Source organism: Zophobas morio, unplaced genomic scaffold, assembly GCF_036711695.1.
Source record: "Zophobas morio isolate AGI-343-1 ecotype UQ-CSIRO unplaced genomic scaffold, CSIRO_AGI_Zmor_V1 ptg000024l, whole genome shotgun sequence".
NCBI lineage: Eukaryota > Metazoa > Arthropoda > Insecta > Coleoptera > Tenebrionidae > Zophobas > Zophobas morio.
Genome location: NW_026972129.1, coordinates 18,752,274 through 18,776,980, shown reverse-complemented (window position 1 = coordinate 18,776,980; position 24,707 = coordinate 18,752,274). Strand labels below are relative to the sequence as shown.

Genomic DNA, 24,707 nt, shown 5'->3' with positions numbered 1-24,707 from the left:
ATATTGTTCCACTAACTCAAACAACTCGTTGTACGAGTTTCCTAAGTGTTTAATTATCATACCCAAAGTACCGGGTCCTATCATTTGCATTTAAAGTGGTATACGACTTCCAAATTAATCGTTTGGAAGTGATCAGGAAAGCCATTTCTGTTTTTGTAAACAATTTCATTACGGTCGTTCTCCATTTATGGATATTATGTGTTAAAATTCGAAAGTAGTTTTTATCTAGTAATTTAGTTGTTGTCATCCCGCATCATACATCTTGTGCTGTCAAACGTGAAAGCTTTTTTTATATTTCGTAGCGTGCTTCGAGCAGTACGTGTACAGAAAGCTGAAGTGAATAACGAGTAAAGAGCTTTCGCAGCTTTTTTACGGAATCTATTTACTAAAAAAAAAAGAGAATAAATAAACCTCAAATCCTCTAGTATATTAGGTCGATATTGAAGTTTCGTTATGTTCCGGGTACATTTTATAATAACTTACGCGAGGCGAGAAATTTTTGATTCTCTTGCGTAACTGAACCGTCTGTTTCATATTCATGAGATACGTAGACATTTCCTACGCAAAACTTTCATATTATTTTTGTATTTGCCAAAGTACGGTATCAGCGCAGCGCGGCGAGAATAACGCTGATTGTGAACGGTTCTGTTAAAAGAATTCACACGATCAAATGATGGTAGTATAATGTTTTAATGATAGTTGAAATAATACTGATACGGCCATGTGAAAGATAGGAAATAACGAAAAACTAATTTGGCGTGTTATTTCTCTATACAACCCGAGGCAGTGAAGCACACTGTACATTACACATGCTTACATTTTTGTTTTTGTTTGAGCTCTTTACCATTTGTTTCCAGACGATAAAACAATAAAACCGGCGTTTAAATGTTTGCCTGAATTGAATTAGGCATGACGTTGTATAGGCCCTTGTTTGATAATTTCCACAAATAAATGCATACCATTCATATTTACATGTTGTTTTAGTAATAATTAGATCAGATCATTCAAACAAACCAATTATTTTGAAATTGAAAAGTATCATGCAAGCGTATGTAGCTCCCTCTCTCTGTAGTTTATTTATTGAAATCACACAGGAAATAATAAAAGTTTTAAATGAAATGATATTCTCTTTTGTAATGCATTGCACATTCATAGTACAAAGATGCACTTGATATGCTGTGAAGCAGAATAAAGCTTTACGAGCTTTATGCGTCATCTAATTTCTTTGCTCGGAGCGTTTAAATATAAAAAACGACCTTTAACTTTACAACATCCGGATGATTTATGAGAAGCTCATCGATGTATGACGACTCATCTCCACCAGTTAAATGTAAGCTTCAATTTGTCACGTGTCGTCGAAAATCCCGCTAAAAATTAGTTCTTCAGTAGTCTGGTTCAATATTGCTTGAAAACTGCCAGCTCGGATAGGAAAAGAAATACAAGAAAAGCATAGTAAATCTCTAAATCCTTGCGGTAAATCCTCCTCGCTCGTAGTGGCCACACCTAAGCTCCCGCACAACTTATCAAAGCTCACCATCGCAACCAGAAGGCGGCTATTTTATGACGATTTCACATAATTGCGAACTTCAAATTGCTAAAAATGAAAAAAGTAACTTCCGCGTAAAGCCATCAAAGAAAACTGAAATGTGGGGATCTAAAGGAGGTAATTATCGTTCTCTTAATATGTGCGACCTCATTCTCGAGTCGACTCTATCGAAATCAGTGGATTTCGTCCTACATAAATATAATGAGCTGTGAGATAATTACTAGGAGCAATTATTTTAGGATTTTATTTACAGTATTTGTTGCTAGGTGGAGGAAATAAAAATTGGTAGACCTTTTATATTGGGAGAATAGCTTTATTTAGGCCTATGAATTATTCAACAATTCTATAGTTCAACGAGTCATCTTTACCAGGTTTTCAGAAGGATGTGTAAAATAATAAAGTGACACACACATGTGGCGTTATCGATTTGAAAATGACATTACGTCAAAGTCAACCACGGTTGTTCATCAAAGGGGCCACCCCTTGATATGAGGAAACATGACAGTTTGTTAGATGTGGGTTAAAAAATGACTGCAGTAATCTAATTTTACTGCAGTAGTGCGGTAACGTAACTGGTTATAGTAGTACCTAATTTAAATAAATGAGATACGTGAAATTTAACCCACTATCGTAAACTATATTGTTTATAAATGTGTTTAGGGTAACTATTTTACTTTACTCTGGCTATATTTCTAGATCAAAAGTTTAGACATATTTTTATGTAAGTTAGGGCAGTTAGCCGACACACGCACGATGTCTTAAAACTGGAATAACTTATGTAGATCCAAGATTCCAACATGTAGCAGTTTGTTGATTGTTCTAGTTTACCTGTAATTAAGTTACAATTCGAGATTTTAAATAAGTCAAGATATGTTTACGCAGTAAACTATACGTTGTTGGGTTGGATTATTGTATATACATATTTTGTTACACAACATTCAACCAAAATAACATTTTTATAAGTATATGTTTATTTGTTAACATGTTACTGTATTCTCCAACTGTCGGGAAAATCGGATGAGCCGATCTTGATTTGATCAATAAAATATACTGCTTTATTGATCATTCTGTATAAGGAGTTCTAAAAAATAGGGATGCGTTAATAAATCACATGTATAAGTTTATATTATTTTGTCTATTCGAGACACGATTTATTCGGCAAAATTTTGGGACGTCATCAATTTTGTGAAGGGCGGATAAATTTTGACTAACGATTTATCATGCTTGCGACAACCTCAAAATGTTTTCAAGATTTTCGAGCATTCAATCTTGCAGTTTGAAAGTTAAATTGTATTTTTACTTCCCGAGTGTTAGCAAAGGAAGTATTGTAATCGAGTCCATCGGCCGACTCTCTACTTTTACGTTTTCTCGATCTTTCATGACCCCTAGAAGACGAAGAAATAGGTCTGCCATTTCCGTCTGTCTGTCCGTCTGTCCGTCTGTCCGTCTGTCCGTCTGTCCGTCTGTCCGTCCGTCTGTCCGTCTGTCCGTCTGTCTGCCGTCCCGGATTTTTATTAGACAGATAATCTCCGAAAGTACTGGACCGATTGTTGTGAAATTTTGTACTTTTCTTAGGAATATCATGTAGATGGTAAAACGCTAACCAAAATTTGTTTAGTCATCCCCACCACTAATGCGATGACGTCATTTCAAAATTGTACATAGTAAATGGGTTTTAAATTGTATAAAAGAACATAGTCCTACACATGTAGTTTACAACTCCGAATTTTCACCGGAAACGTCCAGATTTTTGGAAAAAAAATCAAAATTATAAAACAACATTTTGCAATTTAATTTTGAATCTGTTAACCCGAATGCTTTGAAATGTCGGAGATGTTTTAAGGCTATAACGAGCATCATAAATCTTTAGTCAAAATATATTTGGTTATCCCCTCCAAAAACTTGATGACGTCAGCTCAAAAGTTTGCCGAATAAATCATATCTAAAATGTACAAAATATGATGAGTCTGTACTTGTGATTTATCACGCCATTCATATTTTTTGGATTTGCATATACAGGGTGACTGAAAAAAATTAATGAATGCGTAAATTTATTTTATTGATTTACTCAGGAACTACAAAACCGAATGCTTTGAAATCTTGCAGGTGTTTTAAGGTTATAAAGAGCATAATACATGTTTAGTCAAAATATATTTGCTTATCCCCTCCAAAAACTTGATGACGTCAGCTCAAAAGTTTGCCGAATAAATCATATCTAAAATGTACAAAATATGATGAGTCTGTACTTGTGATTTATCACTCCATTCATATTTTTTGGATTTGCATATACAGGGTGACTGAAAAAAATTAATGAATGCGTAAATTTATTTTATTGATTTACTCAGGAACTACAAAACCGAATGCTTTGAAATCTACTGCGAAAAAAAAACATAATAGGCATGCAGTCGTCACGTTTCTTATAGCGAGGGAAGTACTGTCTAAACTTTTTAGACCAATTTTTTTTCCAAGATTCTGGGTGTCCAAGATAAAAATTGAAGTAAATTTGTAAATCACAAATGTAGAAGTTTGTTTTTTATAAAATTTATATAACATTGAATTATTAATTTTTATTAGCGTTTTACCATCTACAGGATTTTCCCAAAATACATATAAAATTTGAGAACAATCGATGCGGTAGTTCAGAAGATTATCTCTCTAATCGAAATTCACACAGATGACTACAGTCCGGAATTTTATGCACAAAATTTGACCAAAATATGTGCATATATATGCGGAAAAAATAACAAAATATGTTTTAATTTTACGAAAATATGCAAATTTTTTGTAAAAATATGCACACATTTTGTACTTTTTTTTTATTGAGCATACAATACATTGGTAGTGTATCCATAAGTCTAATAGGTTTAAGTTAAAACAACATTGTGCGATATTTTAAAAACTTTATTTTACAAAAAAAACAACTAAATAACAAATGTTTGTAAAAAAACGAGTACAATGATACATCAAAAAACACTTAATAGTCTGCATTGTAGGTAAACGAAGAAAAATGTTGCTCTGCCTCGGTGGGAATCGAACCCCAAGCCTTCCGCTTGCTGGGCAGGTATCGTGACCACTAGACCACGAGGCCGCTTATCTTTCTTCGCTTATTACTGCTTATTATTGTGTCGCCACAGCGTTAATGTTATAACTTGCAACTATATGTTTTTCAATGTTTTCAATTACAAAATTACGTCGTCTATCACAAAAAAATTTGTTTATAGGTAGAGAAACTCCCCTCTACATCCACTGATCTAATGGGTGCATACTTAAGAGCCCTAATTAAATGTGGTTATATGTTAACTTCACTACTAGAGTCTCCATTATGTATTTTAGCTACCTTTGATAACATGATAACAAAATATAACCTTGATTCTTTTCTAGTACTTCCTTAAACTTTTTATTTATAAGTTGTCCTATTTTTCCCTTTACTTTTTTAATGCTTGTTTGTAAATATATTATATTCAACAAAAATAAAATCGTTAGAATGAGAACAGCGCCGGTGGGCGGGGCTAGTATCTGCTAAGATAGAACTCTGTAGGAAAAAGTTAAACTTAGTAACTGCCAGTATAAGACTGCTTTTGGCAACTGTGATCCCTCTAATAAAATAGAAGGTGGGTGGGCGGGGTCATGGTAGAAGGAGACATGGTATAGGCATACGCATCGGGTGTGACGTCTAGTGGGGTGAAATTAGCGCGAAATTTAAAATACATTCTTTAAATTGCAAAAATTTATTTGTGATTATTCAGTTGTTGCAGTCGTATGTGTGATCTGATCGCAGAATTTAGGTTTGTGGAGAGAACTGAGCATAAATATGTCAAAAACCTCTTTTCAACACTCAAGAGATAAGAGCAAATTGGTATTTGCATTTGCTGATGTCCCACATTTATTGAAATTGATACGAAACCACATTTTTGGACCGTTCAAATTTCAATAATTACATTTTTATCATTATTAATTTCATTAACTTTCGTTAGCCGACAACTAATTGACGTATTGGACAGAGCAATGACAACTCAAGCTGAAATTCCCTAGACTTCCCTAGCGAAGCTCACAAGAGTCACAAGGTCGTTGATGCCACCTAACGTCACAAATGGATGCGCAGACGATTTTTAAATTGGTACATCGGATGCCTATACCATGTCTCCTTCTACCATGGGCGGGGTTAGTACGTGCTAAAATAAAATTGATTTTTGCAAATGACATACCCTCTAAAAAAAGAGGGGCTAGTACCTGCTAAGATAAAACTGATTTTGGCAAATGAGATAGCTCTAAGAAAAGAGAGGGAGGGTGGGCGGGGCTAGTATCTGCTAAAATAACACCGATTTTGGCAAATGATATACCCTCTAAGAAAAGAGAGGGTGGGTGGGCGGGTTTAGTACCATTTAAAATAAGACCGATTGTGGTAAATGTAACTTCCACCATTTTTCCAGAATCACCAATTGAAATGTGGCAACTTTTAGGATTATAAAAAAAAAAAATTTCAAACCGGATATTTCTACAATCTCGTTCCAGTATCATAAACATGCTACATTTTTCCAATTGGCATGTCAAAATGTATATCTCAGAATTGTTCGGGATTTTTTAAGCAACTTTTTCAAAAACTCAATTTTTCAATACACCTCATTTTGAAATTTTCGATTGTTTTTGACAATTTTCGAAATTTAACCAAAGACATTGTCTTGTAGATTTCGACCTGTAGAAGTTAAAAACGCCGACACTTGCAATAAAAAGTTCGCGTTATGCTTTGAAAATCTAAAAATTGTCAAAATATGTGAAAATATGCAAAAGATACGAAAATATGTGAAAAATCTTGATATACGCAAAATATGTAAAATTTAATATGCGTCAATCAATTCCTATTTATCTAATTCGCCTAGATCCGAAAGCATTTAGTTATAGTATGAACAGTCATCATTCATCAGTATGCAAATCTCATAAATTCCGGACTCTACAGATGACAGACAGAAAGACATACAGACGAATATGGGAAATCTGTTTTTTCATATTCTAAAGGTTATGGAAAGTCGAGAAAACATGAAAGTAGTCATTCGCCAGATGGGCGCTATTACAATAATTCTTTAGCATATGTTCGAGAAGTGAAAACTGTTAAATTAAGAACGTCGTTTCGGCGTACATTATCCAAGTCACTGGATCTTTGGATAACTGTTTATTAAAGATACTTTTAATTTGTTTTACTGTTTTAATAGTAATACATAGATTTAATCATACAGGGTGTTCAAAAATGGCGCACCAATTCAAAGATACATGACTGAGTTCACAAGTCCAAGTCTGAGAAAAATCGTTAAAAAATTCTTTATTGCCATCAGATATAAATGGACCTGAACAACGTGTCTTAGAGTTGGTGAGCCATTTTTTGAATACTCGGTTGCACAATTCGACACCCACTGGGAAGGGCTGTTACCCAAAAAAATTGGTCGAATGTGATTTTGAGAGAACTTTCTTCGCGTTTGAATTTCTCAGTATATGTATTCTTAACTTCGGATGTTTATGTTTATACTTCGAAAAATTCGATTATTAATAGCTTCAGATTACATCAGCGGTTAAAAGAAAACGAAATTAGATGATTTTGTCTTCTCAACGCAAAGGAATGTAATTAGTTAATTAATTAATTAATTAATTAAACACACTCAGTTGTTTTCCCAAAAAACTGGATGTCTAGAGTAAACATTCAAAAATTGAAGAATATTTATTTCGCAAAATTGTAAGATAACATCATCAGTTTATGTGGGGGGAGGAGGGGGGCATAAGCTGACAGACGGAAGAGAGACAGACAGACAAACGGAAACGGGAAACCTATTTTTTCGTATTCTCGTGGCCATGAAACGTCGAAAAAACATGAAAGTAGGCAGTTATCTGATGGACTCGATTGCAATAATTCCTTAGCTTATCGAAATAAATTAGAGACAATTCCTTAAGAAATTATTTCATTAATTCATTAAACAAACTTAGTTTCATAGACAAATAATTACATATAAAATTTGATCAACGTTGTCATTTTCAGAAATATATTGAAAGCTTTAATTTTAGTCCACTTATTGTTTCCAAAACCAAAATACTTTAAAAACATTGAGAACTTTGAGAACATCGAGAATTTCGAGACGTTTTAGAACCTTGAGAAGTTTGAAGATTTCGAAAAATTTGATAAATTTGAAAACTTTGATAATTTCAAAAACATGAAAAACTTTAAGCACTTTAGGGATTTCGAGACTTTAAGAACTTTCAAAACTTTGAGAACTTCGAGAATTTCAAAAACTTTGAGAATTCTAGATACAGAAAACTTTAAAAACCATTTTAAGACCGTTAAAATCTTTAACAATTTTAAAAGCCCTGAGGCCTTCGAGAAATTCGAGAACTTAAAAAACATTGAGAACCGTCAAAATATTGAGAACTTCGAGAATGTGAAGAATTTCGAAGGTTTCGAGAACTTAATAAATTAGAAAATTTTGATCATTTCAAAAACATGAGAAACGTTAAGCACTCTAAAGAACTTTAAAAACGTTGAGATTTTTGTAAACTTTGACAATATCGAAAACTTTGAGAATTTTGACAACATTAAGACCTTTAAGAACTTCGAAAATCTCGAGGCTTTTGGAAGCTTTGAGAATTTTGAGAACTTTGATCATTTCAAAAACTTTAACAACTTCAAGAACTTTAAGAATTTTGACAGGTTTGAGAACTTTAAAATTTTTCAGAATTTTGAGACTCTTGAAATCTTACGACTTTAAAAATACAAAAATCTTTAAGAACTTTAACAACTTTCAGACATCTGTGAACTTTGAGAACTTCGAAAACGTTTCGAGAATTTTGAGAATTTTAAAAACTGTTAAAACGACTTGAACAAAAAAATATTTAAGAACTTTAAAAATATTGAGAACTTTGAGAATTTCAAGAACTTCGAGAACCTCGAGAAATTTCAGAACGTTGATATTTTCGGAGATTTTGAGAATTTTGACATCTATGATTATTTTAAAAATATGAAAAATTTAAAGCACTTTAAAAACTTTGAGATTTTTGTGTAGTTAAAATTATTAGTTTTTTTTTTTTGTAGTTAAAAATAAATTAGTAACAATTCGCTAAGATTTCATTAATTCATTAAACAAATTTAGTCCCATAGACAAATAATAATTATAATATTTGATTTTGTTTTCAGAATTGTTTATTTGTTTACGATAATTTCTACATGTTAAAGTAATTACATGTTTGTAGTAAGATCATGTTAATAAATTTTGTGGCGATAAAAATTAAGTAAAGAGTTTTTTATCTTATCGGTAAAATGTATTGCTTCATTAACTATTTTTTGTAAAGGAAAAATACGTGAATTTTGACTAGCAGTTGATCACGTTATGCAAAATTTCAGTGCAATTTAACTAATGTTCTATATATATTTTTTTATCTAAAGGCACGAAGATGAAAATAGGGGCGAATTAATAAATCACAGGTATAGAAACATATTATATCGCATATTTTGAATAGTATTTATTTAGAAAAATTTTGAGATGACGTCATCAAATGTTTCTAGTAATGAGTGGACAACCTTTAGTTGTTTTTTACTGATGCACGATATTTTTATCATAATTAACTAACTAATTTTCACAATTAGTTTAGTAGTTTCGAAAATTATTTGTCTAAGAAAATCGCGCACAGACGACAGACAAATGTAAATGGGAGTCCTAATTTTTTATATAATAGGAGCTGTAAGACGTGACGAAAATGTGTAGCTAGCCTATTTACAGTTATAAGTGAAAAATAAAAACAGATCTTACATGAAAACGATCTAGGTATCTTAAAAAAGTGTTCTATACAGAATATCGCAAATAAAGTTTTTGTGTTAAAGAGAAATAAAGAAAGTAGTTAGTAACTTTCAATATCTTTCTGTAGTGTCTTCACACAAATGTCGAATATCATTCCGTAGAAATTTGAGATTTAAGATATCTTGAACCCTTACCAGTGTCCAAGAGTAGTTTTTTTTTAAGATGGCTACTATTACCATCTGACCTGATCTGACCTGACGTGACTTGACCTGATCTAACCTGACCTTATATGACCTGACCTGTCCTGACCTGACTTGACCTAATCTGAATGGGTAATCAGAGTATCCATAATGAGCCCTAACAGATATCCAAAAATCTATTTTAAACGATTGCTTCAAACTGATGTAGTAGTGTCAAATATAACTAGGTCATACAATTAAAATTCAACTTGGTAGTGTCTGAAAATACAAAATTTTTGGAATTTGCAACACAAAAATAACAACTACTGTATTTTCAGTTTCCAAGACCTTTCTTTTGTGTCCTTAATACAGGCTATTTAGATTTCCATCTACCAATCCAACAACAAGAGTTGCAGCACCTTGGTGACTATGTGGAGAAAACTTTATTTATTTCTTCTTAAGTGGATCTACATAGTATTTTATGAACAACTACAAGACTCTTTATGATCTAACTAGATTGTTAAATTTCAACAAAGAAACTTTGTAATGAAGCGAATTTTCTGCGACGAGAGTACCGATAGATAACAGATCTTGTGACAACCATGCCGCGCTGATCTACGCCGCAAAATACCACTTGAGTTTTTCGCCGCCACGCGATCCACTGGGAAGCCAGAGACGACTTTGAAAGTTCTTAGAATAGTATTAATAGTTTTAGAGATATTTTGAATTTCAACCATTGTATTATCTCCATTGTGACCGCCCACGAAACCCACCGGAGATACTTTTTTCCGACTAGAGTACCTCAGGTGCTTCCTCTCCGTCGAGGAAGCTGGCGCCCGAGCAACCGCCCCCGAAGAAGGCGCCAATCCTCTTTTCGCCAAGATCATTGATGTTATAATGTCAACGCAGTAATAAATTTTTTTATAGGTTATTATTAGTTATCTATCTAATTTGCTTCATTTTACAATAGAATGTAATATTATTTACACCTGCACCAGGATGAAATTATATATTACATCAAACTTTTTGTAATAAGCTCATAAAGCTCCTGATACGAAAAAAGTATTCATTATTGTTATATTATTTGGACTTCAAGATACCACGTCTTAATTAACGAACAAGAGCAGCAAGTTCCAAGTGCCACTAAAATCGAATCACGGAAATTTGGTAGTGTTTTGGTACGAAAAAATCACGACGATTAACTAGTAACTATGGTTTTTTTCTCGGTTATTATAGAGCAGTAGTACATATTAATACTTAATAATTTAATTAAGGTTATTCATCTAAAATTATAAAAATTAGGTAGTTACACTAAAAGCTGTAATAGTTATGGATAATGTTCCATCTTATTGGAATTCGATGAGGTATTAAAAGGTATCTCTCCATTATTCTGCTGACACATTAAGTTCCATTGGCTTTAACAGTCGTCTGAAATTCCATTTATACATAATCCAAACTGATATCTTCCATAATGTCATTTCGAGATAGATAACTCAATTATTATTTGTCAATAAAATAAATTTTCAAATGGAAGTAGCGGAAAATCACCTTTGTCTAAGCAAAGGCTTAATTTAAAACAAAATATCTATTAAGATTTAGTAATTCTGGTCAAAAAATGCGCAGAATAGACAGTTTCTATTTACTTTTCCCGTAAGATAGCAGCGATCTTCGAATGAACATTCGGTATCAAATAAGCGCAGATTTAATTAAATTTATGCTTTTCATTAATGTGACTGCTCTCTAATGGAGTTCCTTCTTTTCTAAATGCACTGTTGTTAATTAACACTAGCTTAAGCTCTCTGTTCAAACTTGGTTAAACGTAACTGTATATTCAGTTCCTCTCGCAGTAAAACAAAGTTCTTATTGTAATTAATTTAATTCGTTCATGTGATGATCGTATACGCCGTGCAAGTAAAATTAAACTCGACTTACCTCCTAAAATGAAGAACCCGCAGGCTATTATTGTTTTATTGTCGCTGTTACAATGGCCGAGAAGTGCGAAGAAGGATGCGAGTAATAGCAAAATTACAGCCGATCCTGTTAAAACTGTGCATGACCTGAAAGCAAAAGGTAAACGTTACCCTCGTGACAAAACGAGCAAATACCTAACGTATGTATGGTTGTAAATCAGTTTTAAGGGAGATAAACGGTCGTGTGACTCGACTTTCCTGGACGTTGAAATTAAATTAAACGATACACCATCATAAGAGCGCTATTAAATTAATTGAAATAGGAGAACTGCCGCCATCGTAAATTTGTTCCAGGTAGGCGCATGTCTTGTTCACTGAAAAATTTCGCCCACATCCAAATTTAATCCTGTATGATGCAGATGCGGGTGCAGTTATAAACAACGATTTTTTGTTCTGGACAAAAAATTCACAGCGGAATGAATCAAGAGGTACAGTTTCACAAAAATTATTTTATAGCTGCCCGGATGGCTCTAAGCGTGATGACATATGCAATTTTTACGACGGCGGTAATGCGGCAGCTTTTACAGTAAGTGAAATGTTTCAAGGTAATAATTTTAGAAAATGCAACAACACCCGGAGTATTTTTGTTTTTCTTCTCACAGTCGAATTTTATGGAGGAATATTTTTAATGCCCCATTACCTCGAACTTTGAGAATCCGTATCGAGGATTTAGTTTTTACGACGAGACGTGGCAGGATGTTAAGGGCCCTAGTAATATAAACTATATGTTTATGTAAATATCGCAGAAGAATGGCTGTGGAAATATAGAGAATCAACAAGAGGAAGTAAAATCGTATAAATTATCATTTTATATGTTTATAATATCCGGAACTGTAGCTTTATCCTTATCGGGTTAAGTTATCTATTTTACTCGCCCGTCGGGACGAAGATAGTGCTTATAATTGAAATATGTGACATTTATATCTTATCAGTTAAGCGATACACCGTCTTTATTGCGTGAAATAAGTTGCTCTGTGGGTAATGAATTACCAGGATTTTCTCTGGAAGTAATGGGCTTTTTAATGTTTCAGAGTATTCTGTGATCGATGGGGATTATGTGCATTCTGATCCCTTTCCGTGCTGGAACAAGAATTATTTTAGTGGACTGCTGTAAAAGCAATTACGCTCCAATGTAAATCATGTTGCTGGAACGCGGGATTTGTCATTAACCACGTCCATACTGCTTTTTGTAAAATCATTACTTACTCGTTACTCCGGAAGGTGTTACTAGAAGAAACTAAGGCAGTATTGATGCTTAAATTATGACGAAACATAAGACATAGATTTACGAACTTAAGCAAAAATAAATAAATTTCGACTCTTAATCTCGTTTATGAATCATGAAAATGCACACTAAAATAAAATTTACTGGGGAAATTTTCGCCACTAGGGCAAGATGGCGTGAGTTATAGTCTGAGATGTAAAAGTTTTGCTTGCTTATTTTTGTTCGACAAATTAATTTATACTCGTAACTGTGTTAATAAACATAAAAGCTAACACAACATGTTTTGTCCGCTGTTAACCATCTTCTTGGTTAAACAAGAACTAAATCTAAGAGTGACCACTCTATTATCGTTCTCGTAAACGTTACTCCTAAAATTTAATTTTCCGACGATCTAACATTAAAGTTACTATACTATACTAACTACATGATTTCTCTTTAAAATTAGTGCCTTAATGTACCATTTTACTACAATCAAATGTCATTTCAATTCATAATCGCACTGCTGTATATTGAAATAATTTATATATAAATGTAATCAAGTTGCGTATTAAATAAAAAATTATTTTAAATATAATAATTTTTTTAAATGGAATAAAAGATTTGATGTTTTCTGATTTATGAACTTTAAATCTCACGAGAAAGATATCAAGAATTTTCGCAATAAATTTACATTGATTTTCGACGTCAATAATCGATACAGTCAATTAGTAATCGTATGAATCTCTATTATACCTACAGAAACTAAACAAAAACGCAATCTAAGCGTTCCGTGTTTTTTAGTATTAATTAAAATAAAATGGACTTGGTCAGTGATAATAAAATCTCCCTAACACTTACACCACCAAACGTCGCAGAAAATGCGTCTCATACCTAAAAAATCGGAGAACAAGTACGAAAAAACACACGAAGAATTCATGTTCTGATTTGAATTTTGAATGTTTTGACGATCGTCGGAAAAATTTTATAACTAACACGCTGGTTAATGGCGATTAACGATCTCAAACGACAAGTGTAGGAGTATATTATTTTATAAATATAAATTTAATTTATTACGCAAAATTTTGAGATGACGTTTTACATTGTAGGTGGGGATGATTAGACAAATCGAATTTTGGTTATCATTTTAGCATCTACAATTTGACAACAATCGGTCTGATAGTTTCGAAGATTATTATCTGTGTAATAGAAAAACAGGGGAGACCTATTTTTTCCGAATCTGCTAGGATACATGAAACGCCGGCAAAACATAATAGTAGCCATTCGCCGGATGGCTATTTCAGTATTTCACTAGTTTGCGTTGAAGTGTAAAAATGAGTAAAAAATTTAGGGATCCTACTAACAATAAAGTTTTTTCTATTCCTAATTTAGATGAATGCTAAAAATAAATTTGTTGTTATTTTAACTAAGTTTGGTGCAGAGTAAAATCTCCCATTGCTGTATTTTCCGTTAGGTTAAATACGAAACAGAAAATTTTTCAATCTGCTGAAATTTTTCCAGCAAGATGTTGAAATAATTTTTCAACTATTTAATTTACTCGAAGTAAATGGACGATACTTTTCCACTTGCGAAATCTAAATCTTGTTTTGAAGAATTTCTAAATACGTAATTAATTGGTCTGTTAGCACGGATATTTGTCCAAAATATAGAGATGATAGAAAATGGAACATAAATATAATTTTTTTGGGGACTCATTATATTAAAGTAATTTTGCCATTATTAAAAAAAAACACAGATTTTCTCCGATTTTTGAGGACGCACAGTAAAAAAGAACCCAGATTCGTAATCCTGAGAAAATTTCGTATGGTATTGACGTCATTTCGGGTCGATTTGAGTAGTTTTTCTGGCCGATTTCTGCAGTTTTATAATTTCGCTCAAAATGGTGGATGCCGCCGGATGAATTGGTGGTTTCCTCAGTTATTTGTGGACATATAGAAAAAATAAGCGATTCGTGATCCTGAGAAAATTTCCTATAAGATAGGTGGCTTCGTGTCGATTTGAGTAGTTTTTCTGACCAATTTGCGCAGTTTTAAAATTTCGCTAGAAATGGTGGATGCGCCGGGATAATTCAGCATTTTTTTTTTCACTTATTTGTTGACGTACGTCAGAAAGGTAAAAATGAAAGATAAAAAGAAGAGAAGAAAATAAAATAAAAATCCTGAGATTTAAAAAGACAAAAAAAATGTTGTGTGACATAAATTTAGTAACCACTAGAAGTTCAACAAAAACAATAATAATTAAAGAAAAAAAATGTATGCAAATCTGTAGTTAATCTAATCTTGCACATTATTATTTTCCATAATTGGATAATATACTTTCTAGTTTTCCTACCGTTGGACTCAACAAGTACACAAATTTTTGGGATATTACACTTGCAGGATTTTAGTAGAAAAAGAAGTTGCCTGAACTCGATTTGGAATAACCTTTTAAAGTAATGATCAATAAAAACATAACTCTTGATCCGGTAAGGTGTTGAAATATTCGTTTCAGCTATAGGATTGTAATGGTCACCTTATTTCACATCTCGTGTTTTAATCAAATTAATAAAGTATCAGGGATCTACTTCAATGTTGCACACATTACACTTAATAAATGAAAGAAAATATCGTCTACACCGACAAAAATACTATATGCGGAAAATGCCATTTTAATTTTGCCAGATACATATAAAGAAAATCTTGTAATGGGACTATTTTGACGAATTTCCACTTCATTTTCTGAGCAAAAGCTAAGGAAGTATAATAATCAACTCTATCTGTGTCTGTCTGTCTGCCTGTCTATCTGTCTGCCATCTGTCCGGATTTTAATTAGATAGATAATCTCCGAAACTACCCGACCGATTGTTGTCGCAATTTCTATGCATATTAGGAGTATCAAGTAGATGTTAAAACGCTAACCAAAATTTGACCCCGTCAACAATTTGATGACATCCCCTCAATATTTTTTATAGTAACTAGGATTTAAATTTGATAAAATAATATCCTCCTGCACTTGTTGTTTATGAATCTGTCTTTAGATTTTCCCCGAAACATCTTAATTTTCACAAAATTGAAAATTGTGCAGCAACCTTTTATAATATAAGCGAAGTTCCTACAAGGTTGTTGGGTAGCTGGTCACGTCGAGTGTTTGTTTTCAAACATGTGACGCGAAACTTCCATAACGATCAAATGTCGCATGAGATTTTTTTGTTTTGTATAATGTTACTGCTGTTACCTATTACATTGTTTTATTGATCAAATCTCAAGAACGGTACAGTCCAATATTTTATTATTAGGATTACAATGCACGTGTCGGAACTGACAGACGTGTCCTTGCTGAAATAATGTTGATCGGAACATTCTCAAATGGGAAAATTGACTAATACAGGCATAACCTTGCCCTTTATCAATGCATTCATATTTTTGGAGCAATTGTTAATTCGTTTCCTATCATGTCACTCTAGATTAAATATAAACAAGTGTGTTTTTCTAACATAATGCCTTCGAATCAGACAGTGGAGGGTGTGGATGATTAAAATATAATATATTAGTGAATTCAGAAAAACAAGCTCTACAAGAATCTTAAAAAATAAATATATATTGTAATTAAAAAGCAGTTGATTGTCATAGAAAACCAAAACCAAAAAAAAGGGTGTTAAAACACTTTTATAAAATATCATTTGGTTTTCTATATTTTTAATTATCCAGTGTCAATTGTTTTAATCAAAATTTTTTCTTTTGCAAAAAATCGGATTAGTTGGGCTTGGGTTGTTCTGAAATTTTGAATAAACCTATTCACAACCTTGTCTATATGACGTCAGAGCAATATTTTTTTAATTCGTTTATTTATTATTATGAAAATTTCGGAACGCGGGTGTGACCACTGTTTTCAATACTCTATAAGTATGTAGAAAAGATATTTGTTTTTTTTTTTTTGGAAATGCGATAATTTAAGAGTACTTTCTTCCACACAAGCTTTTTTTAATGTATCTCATTTCTGACAAGAACGTCGACAATGTTTCTCTGGTAACTTATACAATAGAGTTTTGTAGGTTGAAAACAGTGGTGAACACCGCGTTCCGAAATTTCTATAAATAATAATACGATTTAAGACCTGTTCTGCAAAATTTCACAATAATAAGTCTGTTAGTACCGGAGGTATTACATTTTGAAAATGTATTGAAAATCCCAGGCGACAAACGTAGGGATTAATCTGAATTTAAATTAAGTATGAGAAAATGTGTATAAAACAATTAAAGAACGAGGTAGCAAACGATAATAAGGGCTACATATTCCTACGTACTAGGTATACGAAAGATGAAAAAGAGTAAGAGTGTTTAAGTACTTAGATGCACCAATAGTTGTAAATAGTTTTAAAATAGGGAGTTTATAAAAATACAAGAAAAATAATGTGGAAGCAAGATTCAAGTAAGTCACAGGCGGTATTGTGAAAAATAAATATTATTTGAAACTGAGCTAGCAAAATCAGACAAAAGTTATGAAAAAAACCCAGACAAATTTGAACAGATGCCCTGAAGCATACAAATTCTACAGCATTTTATGTAAAAAACACGGATATTTTTAGTAGGAGAGACTTTAAATTTATTTACAACAGAATTCTTGTAATTTGGCAAAATGTTGTAAAACGATATGTTTCTGTTTCTATCTTGGTCTGACACACTGTATTTACACAGGTATTCGTTTCCGTCCCGGAAATGCTAAGTGCGGACGTTCTTTACTTACGTAAATTCAGTGTGTCGGACGAAGACAGAAACACCTTTACAACACCTTGCCAAAATTAAAAGAATCCTACTGTATTAGTTTAGTAGTGCAAAGTCCTCAAGCAGATTTAAATATCCGGTTAGCTACAGTGAAAAGTCACAATCCTTGTAATTTGCTTACATTTCAAAGACTCGCACCATCAAATTTCCGTTTTGTTTCGTTCCGTAATCGCGATCACAATATTAGCCCAATTTTCTGCTTCACTAATTATCGTATGAAAGTTGCTTATATTTTCTTCTAAGCTCAGCTCTTTCCGATAGGGTGTAATCGGTCGATAACATAATTGGTAAATAATGTCATAAACTGATGTCGCTTTTGTACAAATTAGCGACATGATTAATAAAATAGATTCAATAGTAATAAGAGCAAAAATTCTTAGTTTCATTATTAAGAAATGGATCATAATAAAATAGATAAATATGTGAGTTAAAGTAGTTGTAGTGAAAAATGCTAATTTTTAGGCGGAGAGAAAATTAACAAACTTTCGCGGTTTACGTATCAAACTTCGAACCATTCGTTGTGGTGTCTTAGCAAGAATTACAACACTGTTGTTTTTATTATAACTTGTTCCGTTCTAGAGTTTTAGACAACGTAAATCTTAGATGATAGACACAATATGTTTGGTTATTGTCAAGATAGCAAGTTTTGTTAGTAATAACAGACTGACAAATTGTAGATGGCAGTGCCCTAATAGTGAACAAACTATTCAACTAGACATTTCTATACGTTGTTTCTATTGTTGAAAAGTTCTGTCGTTCACACGGTTCGACAATTACTCCTTGTAAAGCTCGCGTATAGTAGAGAAAAGATTGTTCGTTCTTATTGTGAAGCTATTACAAATATCAGTTCTTGTGTATTATATTTACAAAATTTATAGTTCATGAAATACCTATTTAAAAATAGTAAAAAGTTTTGTTGTAATTAATATGTAATGTTTTTTTACTAGCACATAAAAATCAATAGAGTTTCACTGTTTATAAAAAATCCTCTTGATAACGACAGCATTTAATAAAACTTCCTATTTCGTCTAATGAAACCAAGAAACGAACTTCTGTCTCCCCCCACAAAAGACAAACATCTCCTTTTGATAAAAACTGATTATTTGTCGCACGTGAAGGCATGCAAAAAACACAAGAATATTACAAACCGCGAATTTGAAATCTGTATTATTTAATGTTTTTCGCGTCTCTCGTTTCGTCTAGCAAGTTTCTTTCATACCATGTACTGTCTGTTGATTAGAATCGTGAGTTCTTTTGAAGTCGGCACACTCTGACCGAACTGAACTCCACTAAAGATATTTCCACTTATTTCCCGACTTGAATTTCCAGAACCGAATAACTTAAGTTGTGTGAATGTAATAATCCCCGTTTTGTCCAATTTCAAGGATACGCCACTGGGAAACCGTAAAGAACTCGTGACGTGGAATGATGCGCTTACAGTGCCCCGAAACAAATTGGAAATGTTTCAAACACGCCACTTAAATATAGCACATACCAAGAACTATTGTGCGGGGACTGCAATAAAGTTGTTTACAGAATTTAGCAGTTTAACCCTAACGAGCGCAAGGAAATATTCGAAGCCTGAGAGTGGTATCTTAAAAAAATATATTGTTAGTTGCAAGGGTCAGCTGTCAAAAAAACGAGCAAAATTTTAAAGTAATCGATTCGTTAGTTTTAGAGCTTGTCTTATCCAATAACAAGTTTGCGATCTGAAGAATATATTGAAATTGTCAAAACTTTTTAAAATGGAACTTTTGAGAAAAATATTTAAATTGTTTGAGGAACACACTGTATATCATGAGGTCGTTTAGTTGTGTTTTACCAAATGTACATGTCCACGTTTTCTCTACAAACTTTGTGTGATGCGATATTTTATTTGGTTTGACGTTAATGATGTTTACTTTTGTCTCTCTAATTAAACGAAATAATTAAAATCAACACATCAAAATTCTTTGGCGTTATGGACATGTTTTTTCCAGTGAAAATAGGGACTCTCGTATAAAACAGTAAAGAAAATTTTAACGCATTCCATAAATCGATAAAACAAACCATAAACTAATAACCTGTGTATCTGTGTTTACTAAATTTCAATGTGTTTGGTTATACACAGAGACTATCTAATTTTAATTAATCAAATTATCTACTGTCAGAGACAACTGCCGCTGTTGCTGCTTGTAGTCCATGATTGTATTTGATTTCATTTATTGTTTACAAGTAGCCCCGATGTAAAATATAGTACCACATTTTCAATTGACGTTTGAATTATTGTTTATTGTGAAATGAAAGGCTTATTTAATGTTTTGTTGTCCTCTCAAAACGTTGGCTTTCAGGATATATTTTATAACAATAAAAATAAACGATATCATGTTATGGTGATTTTACATAACAACTGTGAAAATTGTTAATTAGAGAGTATCTAATACATCTATACAATTCAGTTACCACGCGTTCTGTTTGTAATCAACCGAGTTTGTGAAAATTGAGATTTTTTGCCTCGCATTTCCCATACTTGCTATTAACCTCGCCTTAAGCTATGTATTATGTAATTGAGACGTCAAGTCTACTCGGAATTAGAATTTTTGTGGTATTAAATCAACGTCTGTGTACTTCCCGAGATCAAAAAGCTAAAAGTAAAGCAGGACAAATTTTTAAGACGTAGCATAGTAATTGCATACAAAATGGAAAGAAGGGGCAATGAGGAAATAATTACTGTCTTCTTTTGTGGCAAAGATACCTGATTACAACAACCTGAATCGCGGGAAACTGCGTAGAAGCAGAACGTAATTGCTTCTTGAGGTTTTGTTAATGATCGAATCATCGGGACGAAGCTCAGCTTCAGATTTAATTTTTCCGAGCGTTATGAAAATTTTATTCTCTTTGCGTCGGAGTAATTCAGTGCCATTGGAAAGAGGTGGTCGCGTAATTATTCGAGAATGAAAGGAAACTTTTTTAAGATTTTATAATAAATTGAAAAGGTCCTCGCCAGGTTTGTGAGTTTTTTATGTGCGAGGAGCATTCACATAACTCAAACCAAGTCCAGATTTTTTTGAGTTTGTTTGGAATAAACTCGTGTGAGAGTGAACCGAAGCTCTACCTTTATTATTAAGATTTATAGACATCAACGAAATTTGCGGAAAATTGAGTTTTACTACAAACCATCACTTCGTCCTCACATATTTTACTACCCGAAGACTTTTCTGTCAGTTTAAATAAAATATGGGGTCGGATACTGTTTTCGGTACGGAATAACGAAGTTTTGAACAATGGACGTAAGCAAATCCTGTTACGTTTCTTCTTCCGGCAGACAAATCCGTACGAGTACACAATGTGAAATGATAATTTATTAGTGTTAATACGACTACTTTATTAGGTTCAAGCAGTTATTTAAAAATTCATATATATTTTTTTAACTCGCACCTTATTTTATGGTTAATGCGTTAAATAATGCCAGTATGTTTGAGAAAGAACCGAGTTCATTTTGACAACTATTATACTGGAACAGTTCACAATTTATAAGTCATTAACGAGCGGATTTTAGGTCAAAAAAAGCCAAAATAGGCCCTAAATTATGCGAAAATCTGGTCTGGTTTTCTTTGAGATTTACATTATTTTATTATTTTACATAATCAGCGATCCTAATCTTCGTTAAAATTTGCTTAACAAATTAGATAGTTTGTAAATTTTCGGCATAAGAATTTTTTCTTTTGTCTGTTAGGACATTTTTATAACCAGAGAAGGATCTAGAAACATCACACCATCTTAAAGGAGAACATTTAAAATTAGAAATTTCACTGGATTTCATTTTTAAGTCTTCTACATTTTCGCATTGTAACAGTTTCTCAAAAAAATCCGGTACATATTTTTGATATCATTCAATTCGTTTGGAGTAAATGCAAATTTTGCATCTATGTATTCATCTATTATATAACTCTGTTAATCACTTACAAAAGTATAATGTAAAATAACTAATTAAATAAATAAAATAACAAAAATTAGGCTGTTCTCAATCTTAAAATTCTATGCAATCGTACAATATTTCTGTCATCGTAAATTTGGGATAAGTAATTCTTTCTTAAAGTTGATACCTCAAGAATATTATTTTTGCAGTTTCGCTCCAAAAATAAGCGCAATGTTTTGTTTTTAAGTTTCTTCAACGGTATATTTGCTGCAACAAATGCACTGTATTTATTTTCAATTCGCCATCTTCTATTTGAAAGACGTCTATATTTTTCGTCCATCCCCTTACCTTGTCCTTTAAAAACGTTTTGGCTTTCGGCGTTTTTAAAAATGGCTCAAAATACTAAATGAAAATCAATTTTTAAAACATTTTTACACTTTTGAATTTCATTTTACGAAAATCCAACACGAACTAATTGATACAGGAACAGAACTCGAATAGAAAGTTGTAGGATGGCTTGCTGTATTTAACACATCAAATCCAAGAAAAGCAAGAGACAACTTGTGTCGGGATCCGTAAATGGGTGTTTTAATTATTACTTCCAGAGCGTAAGCTAAGGAAGTACAGTAATCAAGTCCACCGGACGAATAGCCACGACGTTTAATGACCCCTAGAGTACGGAAAAAGAAGACAAAGAGTCTCCTGTTTCCGTCTGTCTGGTGTCTGTATCCATTTTTATTAGACACGTAATCTCCGAAACTGTTGGACCGCTTGTTGTCAAATTTTGTATATATGTTAGAAATATCATGTAGACGGTTAAGTACTAACCAAAATTTTTTTGTTACTCATCCCCACCAATAATTTGATAACGTCATTCTAAAGAATTCTATGTTTACTTGATTTAACTGTTACACAACAATATAGTTCTACGTATAAGTGTGGTGTACGAATCCGATTTGAGTTTTTCCCTAACCGTCCAAATTTTTGTAAAAACATATAATATAATTAACAGTCTGGCATTAGCACAAGGCATCCCGGTCGTGGTCTAGTAGTCGTGCGTTCGATTCCAAACTTGGCCTTCGTTTTTTTTCTCTTTTTTTCTTGCTTTGTGTATTATCTACAATTTTTTTATTCATGAAATTACCCAACTTTCTCGAAAAGATGGGAATACACCCCCCTTTATTTAATAATGTATAATCTTCTCGGGAGCGTCAAATGTCTTTTTTTAAGAATGCGAAACCTTCTCGGGGGTCCCAACTGTTCTTTTTAAAAAGTTAAAATCTTCTCGAGGAACCCAAATGTCTTTTTTTAAAGTGAAACCTTCTTGTCTTTTAAAATTGGACAACTTTCTCGGGGGCGACAAACGTTTTTACTTCCCGAGCGTAAGCAAAGGAAGTATTGTAATCGAGTCCGTCGGCCGACTCTCTACTTTTACGTTTTCTCGATCTTTCATGACCCCTAGAAGACGAAGAAATAGGTCTCCCATTTCCGTCTGTCTGTCCGTCTGTCCGTCTGTCCGTCTGTCCGTCTGTCCGTCTGTCCGTCCGTCTGTCCGTCCGTCTGTCCATCTGCCGTCCCGGATTTTTATTAGACAGATAATCTCCGAAAGTACTCGACCGATTGTTGTGAAATTTTGTACTTATATTAAGAATATCATGGAGATGGTAAAACGCTAACCAAAATTTGTCTAATCATCCCCACCACTAATGCGATGACGTCACTTCAAAATTGTACATAGTAAATGGGTTTTCAATTGTATAAAATAACATAGTCCTACACATGTAGTTTACAACTCTGAATCGACTTTTCACCCGAAACGTCCAGATTTTTGGAAAAAAAATCAAAATTATAAAACAATATTTTGAAATTTAATTTTTAATCTGCTAACCAGAATGCTTTGAAATGTTGCAGATGTTTTAAGGCTATAAAGAGCATCATAAATCTTTAGTCAAAAAATATTTGCTTATCCCCTCCAAAAACTTGATGACGTCAGCTCAAAAGTTTGTGGAATAAATCATATCTAAAATGTACAAAATATGATGAGTCTGTACTTGTGATCTATCACTCAATTCATATTTTTTGGATTTGCATATACAGGGTGACTCAAAAAAATTAATGAATGCGTAAATATATTTTATTGATTTAATCAGGAACTACAAAACCGAATGCTCTGAAATCTTGCAGATGTTTTAAGGCTATAAAGAGCATCATAAATCTTGAGTCAAAAAATATTTGCTTATCCCCTCCAAAAACTTGATGACGTCAGCTCAAAAGTTTGCGGAATAAATCATATCTAAAATGTACAAAATATGATGAGTCTGTACTTGTGATCTATCACTCCATTCATATTTTTTGGATTTGCATATACAGGGTGACTCAAAAAAATTAATGAATGCGTAAATATATTTTATTGATTTAATCAGGAACTACAAAACCGAATGCTCTGAAATCTTGCAGATGTTTTAAGGTCATAAAGAGCATAATAAATGTTTAGTCAAAATATATTTGCTTATCCCCTCCAAAAACTTGATGACGTCAGCTCGAAAGTTTGCCGAATAAATCATATCTAAAATGTACAAAATATGATGAGCCTGTACTTGTCATTTATCACTCCATTCATATTTTTTGGATTTGCATATACAGAGTGACTCAAAAAAATTAATGAATGCGTAAATATATTTTATTGATTTAATCAGGAACTACAAAACGGAATGCTCTGACATCTTGCAGATGCTTTAAGGTTATAAAGAGCATAATAAATGTTTAGTCAAAATATATTTGCTTATCCCCTCCAAAAACTTGATGACGTCAGCTCGAAAATTTGCCGAATAAATCATATCTAAAATGTACAAAATATGATCAGTCTGTACTTGTGATCTATCACTCCATTCATATTTTTTGGATTTGCATATACAGGGTGATTCAAGAAAATAAATGAAAGCGTAAATTTATTTTACTGATTTACTCAGGAACTACAAAACCGAATGTTTCGAAATCTTGAAGATATTTTAAAATTATCATAAGCATGGTAAATTTTTGATCAAAACGTATTTGGTCGTCCCCCCTAAAAAATTTATGATGTCACCACAAAATTTTGCTGAATAAATTCTATCTAAAATGTACAAAATATGGTGAGTCTCTTCTTGTGATTTATCATTCCATTCAAATTTTTTCGATTTGCATATACAGGGTGACTCAAAAAAATTAATGAATGCGTAAATTTATTTTATTGATTTAATCAGGAACTACAAAACCGAATGCTTTGAAATCTTGCAGATGTTGTAAGGTTATAAAGAGCATAATAAATTTTTAATCAAAATATATTTGGTTATCTTCTACAAAAAACTGATGACGTCAGCTC

General features: G+C 32.6%; 1 protein-coding gene across 2 annotated transcripts in view; it reads right to left on the bottom strand.

Moving 5' to 3' along the window:
- Positions 1–24,707, bottom strand: part of LOC135135388 (uncharacterized) — a 218,695-nt gene that overhangs the window by 21,064 nt on the left and 172,924 nt on the right. For both annotated transcript variants that reach the window (XM_064064416.1, XM_064064417.1), the window contains exon 4: positions 11,430–11,554. In XM_064064416.1, coding sequence (XP_063920486.1) covers positions 11,430–11,554 — 125 coding nt within the window. The remainder of the gene's footprint in view (positions 1–11,429; positions 11,555–24,707) is intronic.